Source organism: Drosophila bipectinata, chromosome XR (genome assembly GCF_030179905.1).
Source record: "Drosophila bipectinata strain 14024-0381.07 chromosome XR, DbipHiC1v2, whole genome shotgun sequence".
NCBI lineage: Eukaryota > Metazoa > Arthropoda > Insecta > Diptera > Drosophilidae > Drosophila > Drosophila bipectinata.
Window position 1 is genome coordinate 10893583 of NC_091735.1, and position 18719 is coordinate 10912301.

Below are 18719 nucleotides of genomic sequence, written 5' to 3' on the forward strand. Positions count from 1 at the left end.
TTGCACCACTTAAACCGTATAGAAACCTACAACAAATGTATTAAACAAATTTGTCGGTTTATTTCGAGTATTACAGGCAGGCTACAGTGCTTTACTATTACTGAGTTTTAATAACCCAAATTCACTGTGAATTCAACCGAGTTTCACACCTTTTTTGTTTGCGGCCGAATGGTAGAGTGTTGCGCTAAAGGTTTCACACACATCGATTCCTTTAGATTCCCCTCCTCGCATAAACAGCTTTTTACTTCAATTAATAAACAAAAATCACATTTTTTGAAACCTTTTTCAATTCAATCGATTAAAATTGAAATCTGTCACACACGAAACACCAACTAAAAACAAAAATAAGGCATTTCCAGGAAAAAATGCCTTTTTACATAACCAAAAGCTTAATTGGCAAACTAATAATGCTCTTCAATAGTCATACCTTAATGCGTAATCTATATTTACACCCTACAAGTTTTTCAAAAAACCTTCCTGTACTGGCGGTACAGAGTTTCGCGATTTGTGGAAGTGGAAGGAAGCGTGGCAATTTTTAAAAAAACTTGAACTGCGCGGGCTTTGTAGGAATCTCCATGCTATAGCTCTATCTCTTAACATATAATCTCTGAGATCGACGTCTTCATACGGACAAACGGACATGGCTATATCGACTCGGCTGTTGATGCTGATCAATAATATACATATATACTTTATGATTCATACTTTTTGAATAGATGTACTTTATGGGGTCGAAGATGATTCCTTCTCTATGTTACTTACATTCACACGGGTATAATATACCCATGAGCTCTACGTTTTTTTCGCTCAGTAAATGCTCTGCTCTCATTGTTTTTTTGCTGTGCATACACTCAAATTTTAAACATGTGTGCGTTTTGCCACTTTTTTAGAGATGGAGTGTTGGGATTTTTTGCTAAATAATACGGCATTCCAAAATTTCACTAGGATCGGTCGACTACATCCAGCCGGAGCCAACGTTAGCTTTACTTTCTTGTTATACCCTTGCAGAGGGTATTATAATTTTGTCCAAAAGTGTGCAACGCAGTGAAGGAGACATTTCCGACCCTATAAAGTATATATATTCTTGATCAGGATCACCTCCTGAGTTGATATAAGCATGTCCGTCTGTCCTTCTGTCTGTTTCTACACAAACTAGTCTCTCAGTTTTAAAGCTATCGACTTGAAACTTTGCACCTACCCTTCTTTTCTGTGCACGCAGTATATAAGTCGGAACGGCCGGGACCGGCCGACTATATGCTATAGCTGCCATATAACTGATTGATCGGAAATGCTGTAACTTTGTTGTTTTTGAATTAGAGAGTTTGGATTGCATGAGTGCTATTTTTGGCATAATATATGTACGATAACAATACGACCTACCAAATTTCATAAGGTTCGGTTAACTATATACTATAGCTGTCATATAACTGAACGATCGGAAATGACCCAACTTTTGTGTTTTTGAAGATAGAAAGCTGGAACTTAGTACAGATTATATTTTTGGTCATTTAATCCGACCTACTAAATTTATCAACAATCGGCCGACTATATCTTATACATGCCATATAACTGAACGATCGGAAATGGTTTTTGGTAGAAGTACCATCTTTGGTATTTTTGAAGATAGAGCTTGGGTTTTATTACTATTAGATTTTAAATGAGGATGGGTAATATGAAATCGAACATGGGAGCACGTTACTGCCTGGAGCCTGCCTGGCTGATTTCCTGTACAAATTAAGTTTGAAATAAAGATTCTTGGTCAGTAGTTTAGACTATGATGGTCAAAGGTCCTTAAAGGTTAATCTTATATACTCTATGTATGTATGTACAATAGTAGTTTATGTACCATAGTAGCAGTTCTCATCATTTTGAACAGTACAATTTATATATTTTAAGGATTAATTTTATTGATTCTTGAGCTTGACCTATTGATTATTATTATATTTCATAAACGTATCTTGCATACATTGTATTCTGTTGATAGATAATACTTAATGTGAAAGAGTTTTATAAACTTTTAAATTTTTTTACAGTATTGTTATAAAATTCATATTAGTTAAAGTATTAGTATTAGTATTAATATTAGGTTAAGCGGCTCTGTCACTCTGGAAAAATTACTTAACTCGGTATCTGAAGAATACTGATCAAAAAATCAGGGACTGTAACGGTTATAATTAAAAAAGCAAAAAATTACAAAATAAAAGTTATTTCTAAATTTTTACAAAAAAAATTGATTTTTAATAATTAAAATTAATTTTAATAATAAAAAATTAGTAATAATTTTTATGTATCAATTTTTATATAAAAATTACGCAATAACTTTTATTTTCAATTTTTATTGGATAAATTGGAAAATAAAAATTATTCGATAACTTTTATTTTAACAAGAAAGGAAAGCTAACTTAGGGCGGAGCCGAAGTTTATATACCCTTGCAGTTAAAACCGTATATATATCGCAAACATCGGATATAGTTGGCTGATCCTTATGGGAATAGGAATATATAATCCAATTTATTACAATACAAAATCTAAAAAAAGTCCCAAACTTCAATCTTCAAAAATACGAAAGTTAATATTTCTACCAAATACCATTTCCGATCGTTCAGTTATATGGCAGCTATAGGATATAGTCGGCCGATCCTAATGAAATTTGGTAGGTTGGACCAACTGACCAAAAATAGAATCTGTTTTAAATTCCAGCTTTCTTTCTTCAAAAACACGAAGCATTTCCGATCGTTCAGTTACATGGCAGCTATAGGATATAGTCGGTCGATTCTTATAAAATTTGGCATGACGTAATGTTTTGCCAAAAATAGCTCTCATGTCAAATTTAAACTCTCTAACTCTAAAAACACCAAAGTTATACCATTTCCGATCTATCAGTTATATGGCAGCTATAGGATATAGTCGGCCAATCCTTATGAAATTTGGTAGGTTGGATCAACTGACCAAAAATAGAATCTGTATTAAATTCCAGCTTTCTATTTTAAAAAACACGAAAGTTGGATCATTTCCGATCGTTCAGTTATATGGCAGCTATAGGATATAGTCGGTCAATCCTTATGAAATTTGGCACGTCGTATTATTTTGCCTAAAATAGCTTTCATGTCAAATTTGAACTCTCTAACTCTAAAAACACCAAAGTTATACCATTTCCGATCAATCAGTTATATGGCAGCTATAGGATATAGTCGACCGATCCCGGTCGTTCCGACTTATATACTGCGTGCAAAGGAAAGAAGGGTGTGTGCAAAGTTTCAAGTCGATAGCTTTAAGACTGAGAGACTAGTTCGCGTAGAAACAGACAGACAGACAGACGGACAAACGGACAGAAGGACAGACGGACATGCTCATATCAACTCAGGAGGTGATCCTGATCAAGAATATGTATACTTTATAGGGTCGGAGATGTCTCTGCGTTGCACACTTTTGGACAAAATTATAATACCCTCTGCAAGGGTATAAAAATAAAGTGTCCCAATATTTATTTCGACCAGGTATTGTTGCGACGATTGAGAAAGAGTAGTTCATTAAATTATTAATCATTCAAATGAATTGAAATATTACTAATTTTTTATTATTAAAATTAATTTTAATAATTAAAAATCCTTTTTTTTTCATAAGAATTGAAAAAAAAATTAATTGTGTTTTTGAATTCGCCATGAAAATTTAACTTATGACAATTTTTTCCAATTTTTTTGGAGATTGTTTTGGGATTTAATTTTTTTAAACTCATAATCATTATTTACGGTCCCTGCAAAAAATTATAAAGGATATATGGTTAAAGCTTTGATATTTTTAATATACACAAACACAGAATATATATTAAAAAAAAATTAAAAACCTGATAAGTTACGCTCCCCAAGAGAATTACTCGTCAAAAGACTCAGGCGCTCTAAGCTGTTTTGTTTCTTTTTGTTTGGATAAAAAGCAATCCAGTGTAGAATATCCCTTTTGGTAAATCCCTCGCCAAAACCTTGACTGTATTAGTATTCTATCTACCATTACGAAAATCATTTAATTTTACAGAGACTCCGTTTCGGTGTATTTGTCAAAGTATGAGGATGAATGTCTGTACATACTAGTACAAGATGTGATTATAATATAAGTAGGTGGAACGAGAATAGCATCTAGAGAAATGAAAATAATGAACGCTGCTAGATTAACAGAGTACGACTACAGATAATTGAATATTTATTTCGATGTGACGATCGGAGATCTGAATGATTTGAACAGCTGTGTGAGATGTATGAGAAACTATTCAATTATTTGAAGCTTATGATGGACTGATAACTGATTGATTGATTGATTGATAACTGATTGAACGTCGGGCATGACAATACATAAACATATTCGGCAACTTGGTGCGAATACGAAATTGATGCGAGTAAGCATGTCTGATCTGATGTCTGTATTTAGAAGTTGAAATGGTTGAATAAATTTGTGTAGAAAGAAGTACTAGCATATATAGAAAACAATTTGAGTTTAATTTGAGTTGATTTGATTTTAAGAGTTTTTGCGTTGATCTTTTTGGGCTTTAGATAAAAAAAATGCTAAAAATGTACCCATATTAATCCCATAACCAAGTCTGTCTCGTTCACGCATCTCCTGAAGTCGAGCGGGACTCGGCGATCGTGACCTTTGACATAGACTGGTTGTCCCATATGTGGGATAAGGCAGTTGAGTGCGTTTACTGCGAGACAAATGACCACCGTAACGAGAAGGCGACGGCGAACGGGCTGGACTTGTCGATGCTGACCATGAACCTAAATCGTACATACAACAACAATAATAAAAAAGTAATAATTAAGGATGTCGGGGCAAAACAGTTTACATATTTTATGTTTGCAATATTGTATATAGAATTCGTTTTCTCTTGGCTTTGCGGTTGAGTTGGAAATAAATCAAAAGAATCGAACTCAAAAACCAAACTAATTATTATTGGAATATATATTAATACTGAAATAGTTCATTTATGACTATGGGTTTTTAGACATAAATATCTGAATCTCACTAGAACTACAAAATAGATTAAAAAACCCCTGGCACTGCCAAGTTCCTGGTTATGACGTGCTCATCGATAATCCGAAAAATTCAAAATGACATGGAATGCGGACAAACTAATTTGGATAAGACATGAAAGGGTTGAGGGTTCGGCACAACCAGCACACATAAAAGGAATGTTTTTTTATTCAAATTATTTTAATCCAAGAAATACCTCTGGGATACCGCGGATGGCTGTTGCCATGCCTAGGATGACGAGTCTCCTTGACCATCTCTACGACATTAGATACGGTATCGGAGAACCCGATATCATGATGTATGTATTGATGGCCACGCCTTCGAGGGCTCGGCGATCTGGCGAGCGGAGAGCCGTTATGCCTGTAAGTAATTTTTGAAATGAGCCTGAGCCCGGGGCTAGAATCATTGGCATTACCTTAAACTCGGCGATTGTCGATGACCATTCATGTAGGAATGTCCAGGGTGTAAATGGCTAGCATCGGCACCTGTGAGCGATTCCTGCGAGGGATGCCGCGACGCGTCTTGGAGCTCCAGCATCTAGTCAAAAAAGTTTGAAAAACCAATTTCTATATAAATTTTTTCAACATGAATGCTACCATTCGAAATCAGTCCAAACATTTTTGGTTTAATTATTGGTTGGGTTGACAGGTAGCGGATCAAAAAGGTGATTTTTAATTTGAAATTCCTCTTGACCGATTTCTCATGGATTCATTCATTGAACTATTTCTTATAGGTATATCTTCTCACATATGTGTTTAATAGGTACTACAAATGGCCCATACCCCATACAGGAGCGAGTATAAATGAATGTGGCTAGGTATACAAAGCTACAAAATAAATATACATTGAGACATGTATGTTTACTTTGCGATAAGATTTGTTGTACGGGAGGGGTTATACGGTATATTAATCAAATAAAAGCAAATTTTACTGCACTGCAACAAAATAAATATTCAAATGCGAACTTAATTATACTAGATTGAAGAATTAAAAGGTTCTCAATGCATGATTATATTGTATAAAATATTGTTTAAGCCTATTATGGGTCATATAACATTTAAACAATTCCAAACACTACTTTGGCGTACATATATACTATAAATATTTACTGTTAAGTAGCTTAGCTTTTGGATATTTGTTTTTCGTGTGTTTCATATTTTTTTTTTAAATATATATTCACTTCAGACTTTTGTTTTTACTTGTAAACTCTTTTTGAATTTCAAGAAGTGCCAATTGTTCGATACCCTTTGGAATTTTGTCCTATATTTGTATACAAAAAAAACCAAATGGATAACTTAAAGTACATCAAAATAAATATTACGCGATCATTGGTGTATAAATAGGTGAAGATGGTGCTACTTTCTACAAAAATTACAATGGTACAAAGTTAAGCAGGCGGTTTATTAATAAAGCACTAGGTTCTTAAAGCAAAACAATAGTATGGTTACAATTTCTATGCTAGGCATATTTTCAATGAATTTTATTTATTTACAGACATGCAAGACGTGAGCAATCGTATTCTGATAAAAGTATGGTGTATTCTTGGGTGGAAGTCAGGTCCTGTATCACTGTTCAATTGATTTGGAACTTACCTACTACGAAAAAGTGACTAAATACCCAATGTCCACGCAGTTCAAGTTTGTTTCAAAAGTTTGCCACGCCACCTCCCACACCCAAAAATCTCGAATTTCTGTAGCGCCAGTACAAAAAGGTTTTTTTGAAAACTTTTTTATGCCAAACTATTTCTACGTAAGGACGATAATAAATAAACTGGATCGCTTGCATAGTCGGGTTAGAAGAGTGATGGTATGGGGTGCCATACCCCATTACGGCAACTGAAAACTCCAGTGTTTAACCATAAACCTGAATGCAGACAATTACAATTGCGTTTTAAATAGCGCAATTACGTTTTTAAAAACTTTTTTGGGAATCCGAAATGGCATTTCCAACACGACAATGCTTAAATTCATACAGTCCGGTCCATGAAACTTTGGGTTCAGAAGGAAATCGTCAGTGTCCTGCAGTGGACGCGAAGTGTATTTCCAGCAAAGATCACAATTTTCGTAACTCCATGTAGTTCGATTAAGTCGAGTCATAGTGGAAATATGTTGCAGGAGTGTTTGTCTATGAAAACATAGCGCTTGAAATCAAAAGTCAAACTTAATTCAGTTAAGATTTTTGAGCAGTAATCTGCGTAATATTTTTGCCAAAATAGAGTTTTTATTTAATTCTATGGAAAGAAACTCTAGTTAAGCTACTGTTGGTGTTGGTAAAACTTATAACTCCGTTGAAGTTCAAGATTTCCTATATTTACTTGTGTTACTGTACACATTTGTGAAGGTAAAAAGAGTTAGAACCGCCAACTGAGTAAGCTGGTATGAACTCGGGTAACGATAGAAATGATCGGCTTTTTAGGGACGTATTTATGAGTCTCTGTGATCTGTGAATGAAGGATTGAGTCCGAGCGGACCCAACCATGAATGAATGAATTGATATGTGCCGGTCGAAGATGCGGGATTGTGAGTGCTAACCATACACCGCTGTTGAGATGTGGGTTCAAAAATTACGAGTTTTCATTACTAGTTTTACGTTAGTTTTTGCAAGTGAGGGCCTGACCAACTAATTTGTGTTGAGTATCGCAAGCTCAAGGGTTCCCAAGAGACAAACACTACAAGGCATGTAGCCGCTTAAAGGTCGAGGAAGTTGGGATCCCGAAGGAAATAGGAAATCGGTTAAAAGCCACAGTTGCCTTCTAAGTCAGCAAAGAGCCTGTTGAATCCGACAGAATGGTTTGAGAATCGCTTGGAAAGGATCAGGATCAGGAAGGCCGGACCGGTACATACTTGTATATCGGACCTCTTTTCTTTTTGTCGACAGTTTGTTACGACTCTAAGAGTTTGCTCACCAAACAACCGCCTCTACGTACATAGGAGTACATGTACATGTGTGTGGAGAACGATCAACGATCAAATTACAACATTAAGTACGAGTACTAAGGCAAGATTGGCGTTTCTAACGCTTTCAAAAATTGCTATGCAACATTTAGGTACGAGTATATATTGAACAATTAAGTTAACGCAAAGTGGAGACTTATAGTAGGCTTGATTCGAAGTACGTCCTGGACTCTCTTAATCTACGATTATAATATCTGTGTGTATCTACGCAAAGTGTACTTCCAGATACTTATCTAGAACTTTCAAGAAGATGGCCAGCACGTACTCCCATCATATACTTATAGTGAGTATATATTCAAAAGTACTAGTGTTTTACTTCATTAATTGGTTTGCGAACAACATTTATATCGGAAACGGATTATGGACACAAAGAGTATTCACATATATTTATATAATACATGATTAATTATTCTGATGTATTGGAGTCTTCGATAATTTAATTTTGGTTTACCGCTTGGAGTTTATCAAACTTATTCACCTTTTTGTTTCTGAAATATTTGAAAATTAGAAGAAAAACAATTTACTTATGTCAATGTTGAATGTACAAAAGCTGAAAATTCTGTTAGTATTGATAATTGATTGTTTTTGTGTCAGGTAAAATTTTAATTGTTTCTTTTTTTCTGTGTTTTTTGTGTATATTGTAATGCTTAAACAAAAACTTTCTAATCTTTTAAGACCTACGTACATTTATGAATTTATGTATGTATGAATGTAATGTTCAAATGGAGAAATAGACGAATATTTTTTTTTATGGGATCGCAAAAGATCAACACATATTTACCATGCTAATAAAAAACAGGAAAAGAAAGCCAACTTCGGGCGGAGCCGAAGTTGATATACCCTTGCAGTTAAAACCGGATATATTTCGAAAAAATCGGATATAGTTGTCCGATCCTTATGAGAATATCATAATATAACCAATTTATAAAAAATAATGGTCAAACAGAGTATCAAGCTTCTACCTTCAAAAATACAAAAGTTGTTATTTTTACCAAAAACCATTTCCGGTCGATCAGTTATATGGCAGCAATAGGATATAGTCAGCCGATCCTTATAAAATTTAGTATGTTGGGTTAACTGACAAAAAATTTAATCTGTACTAAGTTTCAGCTTTCTTTCTTCAAAAACACGAAAGTTGGGTCATTTCCGTTCATTCAGTTATATGGCAGCTATAGAATATAGTCGGCCGATCCTTACGAAATTTAGCATGCCAATTTAGCATTATTTTGCCAAAAATAGCTCTCATGTTAAATTTGAACTCTCTAACTTTAAAAACACTGAAGTTATACCATTTCCAATCAATGAGTTATATGGCAGCTATAGGATATAGTCGGGTGATCCCGGTCGCTCTGACTTATATACTGCGTGCAAAGGAAAGAAGGGTGTGTGCAAAGTTTGAAGACGATAACTTTAAAACTGAGAGACTAGTTTGCGGAGAAACAGACAGACGGACAGACGGACATGCTTATATCAACTCAGGAGGTGATCCTGATCAAAAATATATATACTGTATAGGGTCGGAGATGTCTCCTTCACTGCGTTGCACACTTTTGGACAAAATTATTATACCCTCTGCAAGGGTATAAAAAGGGGTTAAGCTCTGAAAGTAAGACGGAATATGCATTCAAATCGAATATAATTCTGTTTATTTGTAATATTAGGTAAGACCCTATTTCAACGTAATAAATAGGGATTTGGTGTGGGAGTTTTCGGAGAAATCGATATCATTGAATTTTTGAGTTATATATGTAGCTATAACTTTAATTGTAGCTATTAGCTTATATTGCTTATAATATTGATTTAGTATATAAATCCAAACTGAGGGAAGCTCTTGCCTATTCGCCATCGAATTCCTGAAATTAGTAATGAGCGATAGTCGATATGCGATGGACGATTACTGATTGTCTGATTAATGATAATAATGAGTGAAGGCGAATGCGATGCGATAAGAGTGCTGATGGTTTTTTGTTTGTGAATATAGTACTCTGGCAATAGTACTTGGCACTTTACGGAATATAGTTTAGAGGAAGCAGTTTAAATTACCTAACTGATCGCTTTCTGATCGTACTCCGCCGTGCTAGTGTTGCCAAACTGTTGTGTTCTGCATCACCATTTAGGTGGTGGTGGTGCGTGCTGGCTAACAAATGTGTCTGTGAGTTGGCGGCTCCTTCCCCATTCGGCTCGAAACTTATGGAACCCTGACGCGATCCTCCTTTGTCAAGGGCGGCCATGTCGAGGAGGCAGTTAAAAAATGACTGTTTCTACGGATTGCACGGATTCGGCGTTGATAGTAGACAGTTGAAAAGTGCATTGGATTTGATTTGCATTGATATTGAAGTGCCATTGAAGTTCCGTTCCGTTTAGTTCCGTTTTTGATGTCGTTTGGTTTGTTTCGTTTTTGTGTTCGTTTTCATGAATATTAATTTTGTTTTTTTTGTTTCGTTGTAATATATTTTTAGTTTTATTGTAGAATGCAGTTTTTTGTTCAGATATTTTGTTCAATTCAATTGGTTTGTTTAATTGGGTGAAAAGTGAATATTCATGTGGTAACATTGCAACGCATTATGATTGGTTATTAATTTTATTTTTCATAAGCATTAAATATGAAATGTAAGAATTGATAAAGAATTAGAAATCAAAAGAAGATTCAAATAATAATCAAAAGTATTTAAGATATTACATATATGTACATATGCATAATATTGGGTATATACATATGTACGCACAAATTTATTTATAATAGGGAAAGTAGCATTTGCTTAATTCCTTAATATGCTTTTATATATATTAGAGAATATATAGTATGGTAGATTATAGCAATTTCGTATGTGTTAAGCTCTACGCGGAACGTGTCTGTATTATATAAGTATTACATAAGAGGTAGAAAATGTATTGGATGCTTTCGCATTAGATGTAAAAAATAGCTTAAAAGAGATTCTTGCTTGATATGGTTAGCATGCGCAAACAATTTACAACTCACTATGGTTTGGAGAAAATCTAATAATTAGCGCTATAAGAATTATTTATTAAAGTTATTTGTATTGTTATTACTAGTACGTGTGCCAATTTATAGAAATGTGGACAAAACATGTGATTTTGAATCGGATCGAATTGTACTGACCACAAAATAAATGAAATCAAATCTTTAAAAGTACGGAAGATAAAATAACGTCACCTAATTTAAATGATGGAATTGTACTAATATTTAATAACTCCTAGTAGATATGCTATATGTTTTTCCCAAATTTTTTCTCTACATGCGCTTGCTTTCCTTTTTTAAGCATGCCGAATCAGCTGGCAGTTTAATTTAAGTTTTAAAAACTAAATTGCAAATTATAATTAGTTAAAAAAATAAATATAGGACATGTGCCTAATCATACTACATCCGTCTGGACTTTTCCAAAAATTGTATTTAGGAGGTTTATTTCACGTCCATCTTATAGCTAAACGACTCTAAGAGTTTTTCATATACAAAAAAGGACTCATTTAAGGTTTTTAGATTATATTTTGGTGCAACAGTCGTTCCAAAAATCAGTGCTGTGTAAAAAAATACTAAAAATGTCAGGTTTTAGAAAGCGTAATACGAGAAATATGAGCTAACTCTGGGCATTTGAAATTGCTGGAGTCTTTCTTTCATGCATAAACTATAAGATATATTTCATGAACTAGACTTTTTTCATAACACGTTATCCTATTGTATATTAAGATTGATCTATCCTGAAAAATGTAAAAGTTACAAAGTTCTAAAAGTTGTAACAGTTCTTTTCCAAATTTCTTAATAGTACATATCTGACAATCAATTTTAGTTTCTTTTTTAATATGCATAGCTCGAACCGTGTTAGTATTTAGCTAACAATATTAAATTAATTGTACAATATCAAATGGGTTATAATTATCTGTATTATCTATTGTAATAAAAATTTTGTTTATGCCAAAAGTTAACTTTTAGTTATCGACCTTTATTAGATTTAATTAGATTTTTAAGGTTACTAGATTGTGTCCATGTATCGATTCATTGTACTAAATTTTAATTTAGCATTGCTCGATGAGATGAAGAAGCCTAGCTAAGATCGTGTTTTAAGACATTATCTGGTAACCACACCGATACAAATTAATTAAGGTTTATAGGGATTACGGTACCGCTTATTTTTCGATTTTTTTTAGCATAAGCAGTGTTAAGTGTAAATAGGCAAATTATTAAACTAGGGAAAAAATATTTTTATCGCTAACATCACACCAGTTGTTATAGTCTTCCAGTTACCACGTAAAGGATTGGTTTAACATTGTATGGTAATTTGACATATAACATTTGTGTGAGTTAAAGGTCAGTGATCTGTTGTGAGTTGTGATACACGCAATGTTGTCTAGGCTTGAATGTTAAGAATCGACGATAGAAGCAAGGCAAATTGGAGACGATATTTCATGATCAGCATACTCGCAAGTGGTGGGCTAGTGGGTGTTTTGTAGAAACATGGCAAAGGCACTGTTTTAGGTGTTCGTCTACGAATTTTATTATATAGATATGCGTATATTAAGATTATAGAGGGCTGCACTTGTGGGTGTCAGGCTTATGCTGGATTCCTATCACGGAATTCCTAGGGGAGTATGTACACATGCCTCTAGCCGAGATGGTGGTAACTTATACAAGAGTAGTGTACGGCAAAACATTTGAAAAACCAGGAGCTTCAAAAGGCGAAAGCAAAATAAAGCGAAAGAGATAAATGGGTATATACATATTTAAGAATATTATATACCGGCTCCTCGATTGCGGTCGGGCTATAAATTCGCTCGTCATCGTCTTCCTGCTTCTTCCGCTACCATTGGCAATTTATGTAAGTATTGTGTTTATATGTATATTTATTAATTTGATTAATTGTTTTTAATAGTAAAATACGAATTGTTAATGGCCAGTTTGTGTATTGTGCACAGAAACAAGATGACAGATAAAAACTATGATTAATCGTTGTGCACATAATCAGATTGACAGGTAATATTTTTACCCATCTGGATGTGTTTGGTTTGAAGCCTTTGGTTTGAATGCTTTATTAAGGCTGCAGTTCGTTGTAGTAGATCAAACAATCTATATTGTGCAAACTCAAATGGCAAACTTCAATACTTTGAACAATGTTTGTGTATATTTCGATTTTTTGATTTGTTTATATTGTATGTTTATCTTTTTTCAAATCTACTTATAACGAAATGAATCGTTAACTCGAGAATCAAACATATAATTAGTCAAAGCTAAGTATTACTAATAAACACTCGACTTCTACGGTACTGTACGTTACTGCACTGGACAACTTTGTAAATTACTGGACGTAAGATTACTTTTTTTAAATTGGGGATGCCACGTTTTCCACCATTTCCACTATTCGTATATTGTACAATTTTCCACTATTATATATTCAATATTCCGATTTAGGATTTAGAAAATGATGCATCCCTCGGAGCTGCCCATAATTTTCTTTACTTTCAAATGCAACGAATAAGGAATGAATTCAATCTATTTTCGATTAAGTTATGGGCAGCTTTAATCTCACATGTTCTATCTATTTGGATATATGGATATATCATGTCTTATCTTAGTTAATTGTTCCACATACAAAAGAATCATGTATGTGCGCAACATATATGTATTGTAAATACAAAAAACGTAATAAACATGAGGTTGCATATAAATTTAATTATATACCTCCTTCCAGTTCTGCATAGTATTCGTTATTTCGATTTATAAATTTTCATTGTGTGTTTTTTTTCATTTTTAAATAGAGTTTATTATAAATTGTATGAGAAGAGAAATCATAATATCACATATTTATTTCAAGTTATTTAAATGTTAAAGAATATTTTGTAGTGTTGTGGAGTTGGTAAGGGACTTAATCTACCAACAATGAAAATTATCTCATTTCTTGTTTAATATATGTCTGCTTATCCAGTTGATCAATAGCACTTAAAATTATTGTCTAATTGATAAATGAAAATGGTAAATTTTGGAATTATCAAATTAAAAATAAAGCAAAATAAAGATCTGTAACTCTGCCTGCATGGAATCCTATCTTTACGCTACCCCTAATGGTGGCTTTGGGAATCCTACTCTGAATAAGTCTGACTGACATATATATTGGGTCTTCTGGGTCTTAAGACTCATCTTCGGCTCTACGTAAATAGAGTAGAACGGTAGACTGTGTGGGTAAAAAGTGGAGGGCAGGGACAACTTACCGGCATTCCCGAGTCAATCTGGCCAAACCGCGTACTTCGCCATGACTCCAAAATGAGGAAGCCTGCGTAGATTTTACCGACCGAGAGTTTCCCCTTGTTCAGCTGGTCAGTAGGCGGCACCAGCAGGTTTAGCATTTTCTTCGCCTGCAGGGGCCATATGTTAGTGATGGTTTCCCTGAGTTCCATGTCCGCCTGGTCCATCTCCTCAGCTGCGCACGTAAAGAGATTAGGTTAGTTTAGAGAAGCATCAGTGGAAAAGACATTAAGAAAGGTGGAGGGAAATAGGAAACCTACGCGCTCGCATTTTTATGCTAAGATTCTCCCGAATCAAAGCGAACAACGTTGTGGTGAACTGGACTCTCAACTCATCGTCTAGAGGCATGTTCATACGTATTAGCTTTTTATAAGCCAGGCGGTTGGGACACTTGTTTCCAAATCCCAATGGAGGGTCCATGTTTTTCAGCATATCGTACATTTCCGTGTAGTGTATTTTCCCTCTATTTTTCCAAGTACACAGTATAAATTAGTGGAGTGATAGTTGTGTCGGCAACTCAATATATAAACTGTGTTCATTTTCGGCCCGGCCGAAGACATCCCTTATCAATCCCGGGTCAGCTCGTTGCCGTTGACCATCGAGTATGAATCAAATACGATCAAATAATAATCATTTAATATAAGGTCAAGTCCAGGCTTACAGGCTTGACCGAATGACACAGAGCGATGGGAATGAAAAGATTTCGTCTATCTTATACAACAGAATGGGTTTCTTTACATTAAATCAACCCACTTCATTGTACGAAATAGAGTTTAAAAAAAGTCTCGAATAATTATTCTCTTAATAATTATAATTAATTTTTTATAAGCGTTTCATAAGATGTGTATATATTAAACAGATAATTACGTCGCATTTGGATCATATTCCGCCCATATGCGCACAAATTCGTCTAAGTGATGGGCACCCAGTATGCTAGAGTCCCGCGTCAGATAATCAAAGTTATCCATGATGACGGCCACGAAAAGATTGAGCATCAAGAAGGAGCAAAAGAATATAAACGATACGAAGTAGGCGTAGGCCAGGGTGGATCCGCAGTACTCCCCAGGACGTTTCTCGGCGTCCTCGTCGCAGGCCTTTCCCTTTAGGCAGGCCAACATGATGTTCGGCCAAGCCTCGCCGGTCGCGCATCTTTGGTTAATTATGTATGGTGTGGAGTAATTAGAAAGAGATGTATAATCAGTATATAAACCGAGCCTCATTACAAAGTAGGTCTATTTTTAAATACTAGCTTTAAGTGTGATCAAATGTGATTGTGAATTTATGAGTTTTCTAGTCAATTCTACACTCTAAGCTATAGTCTATGTATGTACAATTAGAAACCGTTCTAATGTGTCAACAAGGGTAGTTATTTTTGAATGGGTTTATGGATTTCAGTGGTGACGTAAAATGGCATATAAATTATGAATCCTAAACAGAGAAAAATTGTTGTCTATTTTTATACTTCTTTTAAAATATTTGACTTATTTTTGCTTTACAGAACATTAAAGCCATAAACTTACAAAAAAAAAATCACTATGATGATATTTTGGCTTGACAACTATTTGCAAAAATTATCCAATTATTTAATGACAGATAACTTAAATTTTCTTTCAAAGTTAACCTCCATAATGAGTAAACCAAGGTAATAATTATTGCTTAACCAGACGAAAACAAATTCCAAAATCACCCCTAGCACATAGGGCAGTATAAATGAATTGTAATGGGATGGTCGACCACATATTAAATTACATACAGATACTAATACATCAACTGGTTCTAATTATATATTTATTCTTGTTTATAAGTGGATACGTAAGTCAATATAATTTCAGGCCCTAGAATATATAACTACTACATTGATACATAAATATGTATGTTTGCATATATGTAAATCCCTATGGGGAGGTTCATTCTTACTCAGCAACCTTCTATTTTCCATATATCATTAATTTAATAATATAAAAAGAATAATAGTTTATTTATATTATAAAAATAAATGTAAGAAGTTCCCCATTTATCGATTTTTTAACAATAGCATAAACTGACATTAATACTAAAATACAATTAAACTGTCATTTAAATCTCAACGAAAAGTGCAAACTTCGGCAAACCAAGCTTGTCCCAAGAATTATACATTTTTTGGTATAGTGCTACAAGTTTTTACATATATTATATATGTTTACGTATACATATGCCAGTTTTTTTTAATAGTGATAACTAGAACTCAAACTACTTACGCAGATACGAAAAAAAACTTTGAATTTTAAACCAAACATATGTATGCACGATTATGTAAGCTTGCATTTATTGGAGTCTAGTTAATTTAAAAGTGCTTGTAGACTTTCATATAAGCATTTCCCACCGTAGGGTTACCATAAAATGAATCGACTTTCAATCGAATTGACGCGATGATCTGTTTGGAAGAACCTCGAAAAATTAAATCTAAATAATAATATACGCTATCTGTTATAACTGACGTCTATTTAATTATACTATAACTTATTGATATATAGATTGATGTATTCTCTAAACACGAGCTCGTGTTGAATTTTTGACTATAGAAATTTCTGAGAGTTCTTGCCAGTCTGGGAGCTAGTCCCCCGTGAATCGCAAACTAATGTTATTTTATGTTATGTTTAGTAGTCGCGAACTCGAAAAAATCTATTTAAGATAGTTTTTAAGATAAAGAATGATATTTTAACATCTAGTTCTTATCGAAACTTGTTTTTGGCTAGTAACAGTAAAAATGCAAGTGGCTGAAGAAGTCTAAGGAATAGATTTGTTGTGTTACGTACCTGAATAGCAACATGACGCCTTGAATAAATGATTGGAAGTTGTTGTGCCTAGTAATGGAATTTTCCACTGTACCTAGTTTGATATTTCCGAACACCTATGCACGATTTAAGCATTGGTAAAGAATGTAATGATAATTTGTTTAGTTCAATTCGGCAAATTCATCAACTGGAAATTTTACAAATTGATAACCACACCAAAAATATTTCCAACTCCACGTAGACTTTCTTATGACTATTTGAACTGCAACTGCAATTCGGCGGTCATTCGCCTCTAAGACCTTAGTATCCTGACACAGGTGTAAATCCATGACGAGCAGGAAATGAACTTTATGCAGCAACTTTATTATTCTTATAGAGCGACGAAAACCCCTTAGCATTTACAGTAGAACCTTCTTCAAACTATGTACGTGTGAAAAGTATCTTGCAATCTTACAATACATTTAGAATCTAGTATCTTTGATTATGGATCTCATACATTATCCATCCCAATTGCACTACTTTTCACTTTATTCTAAATGTATAATCGAAACTAAGACTTTAATCAAATTTTTGTATATAAATACCAAATTCTATAGCATTCTCACGTGCAACACGATCAAACAAATTATTTAAATAGCAATTGATTTGTAAATATCTAAACACTGCTATCTCATTTTCGACAGAATTTTTATTATTATTCGCGTAATATCCGGTTCGCGTAAAAATAGACAGAAGGACGGACGGACATCCTCATATGAACACCGAAGGTGATCCTGATCAAGAATAAATATGGTATACTTTATAGGTATACCTTATATATATTAATTCAGATATATTTTAACTATAGAAAGAGTTTGGTAGCCAAATCCTATATCCTATATCCCTAAACTCTATCTCTTATAGTCTCTGAGATCCAAGCGTTTATACGGACATACGGAAAAATCTATATACACTCGTTTGTTCATTGCTGATCAAGAAAATGAATATATACTTTATGGGGTCGGAAATGATTCCTTCTCTACGAATACCGGGTATAAAAATAAAATTCTTGGGAGAATCGATCTTTGACAGTATTATATTACTCATCAATTTTTTTCAGATACAATAAAAACAAATTATATTAAAATATATTAAGATTAAAGATTTTCTTCGAATTGACTGAAAACTACAAACTTGAACTATAACTGGTTTCAACTGGTAGCTCTTTTCTATGTTGTAGCACTTACCATACAGCATATGCTGTAGTTAACATAATTTTAATAAATCGTGTCTCTGTCTCTAACCTCCTTTTGACAAAAAATGTTAAGTGGGAGTCCAAGAACGTTTCGACATCGTTTAACTATTTTTAAAGTGCAAAAAGATTTTTTTTATTTGGAAATCTAGGGAATAGCTTCGTCTGCTTTTTAAAAGTTGTTTAGGTATGAGTTATGCAGAGTTTTATTTTATTTAGCTTGCATTGTAGCAATGTTGGGTGATTAAGCATTTTGTTTAGTTGACTACTGATTTTGTTAGAGCCCTTCTGTTAACCAACTAACCATATTAACGCAAAATCAAATATAAATAGTAATACTCAGTACTCAATACTCAGTAATAAATAGTAAATAGTTTACACTAGAACTTGCATATATGTATGTATTTACATGAAATAAAAATTGGTTATAGAAAAACTACTTCCAATATGGATCATTTATGTAATAATTGAGTCGAAAATACTAA

The 18719-nt window shown here is 33.7% G+C and overlaps 1 protein-coding gene across 15 annotated transcripts in view; it reads right to left on the reverse strand.

Annotated features, from left to right (window-relative positions):
* The window catches only part of cac (calcium voltage-gated channel subunit cacophony), an 86553-nt gene that overhangs the window by 2082 nt on the left and 65752 nt on the right, over positions 1 to 18719 (reverse strand). For 4 of the 15 annotated variants that reach the window (XM_070276400.1, XM_070276389.1, XM_043212854.2 and 1 more), the window contains 9 exons: positions 17025 to 17119; positions 15097 to 15378; positions 14490 to 14692; positions 14196 to 14404; positions 10020 to 10237; positions 8428 to 8464; positions 5438 to 5559; positions 5219 to 5382; positions 4566 to 4766 (listed from right to left, as the gene is read on the reverse strand). In XM_070276400.1, coding sequence (XP_070132501.1) covers positions 4566 to 4766; positions 5219 to 5382; positions 5438 to 5559; positions 8428 to 8464; positions 10020 to 10237; positions 14196 to 14404; positions 14490 to 14692; positions 15097 to 15378; positions 17025 to 17119 — 1531 coding nt within the window. Of the gene's footprint in view, positions 1 to 4565; positions 4767 to 5218; positions 5383 to 5437; positions 5560 to 8427; positions 8465 to 10019; positions 10238 to 11670; positions 12791 to 14195; positions 14405 to 14489; positions 14693 to 15096; positions 15379 to 17024; positions 17120 to 18719 lie in introns of those variants that run through there. The other 11 variants (XM_043212873.2, XM_070276392.1, XM_043212861.2 and 8 more) reach the window with 9 other exon arrangements.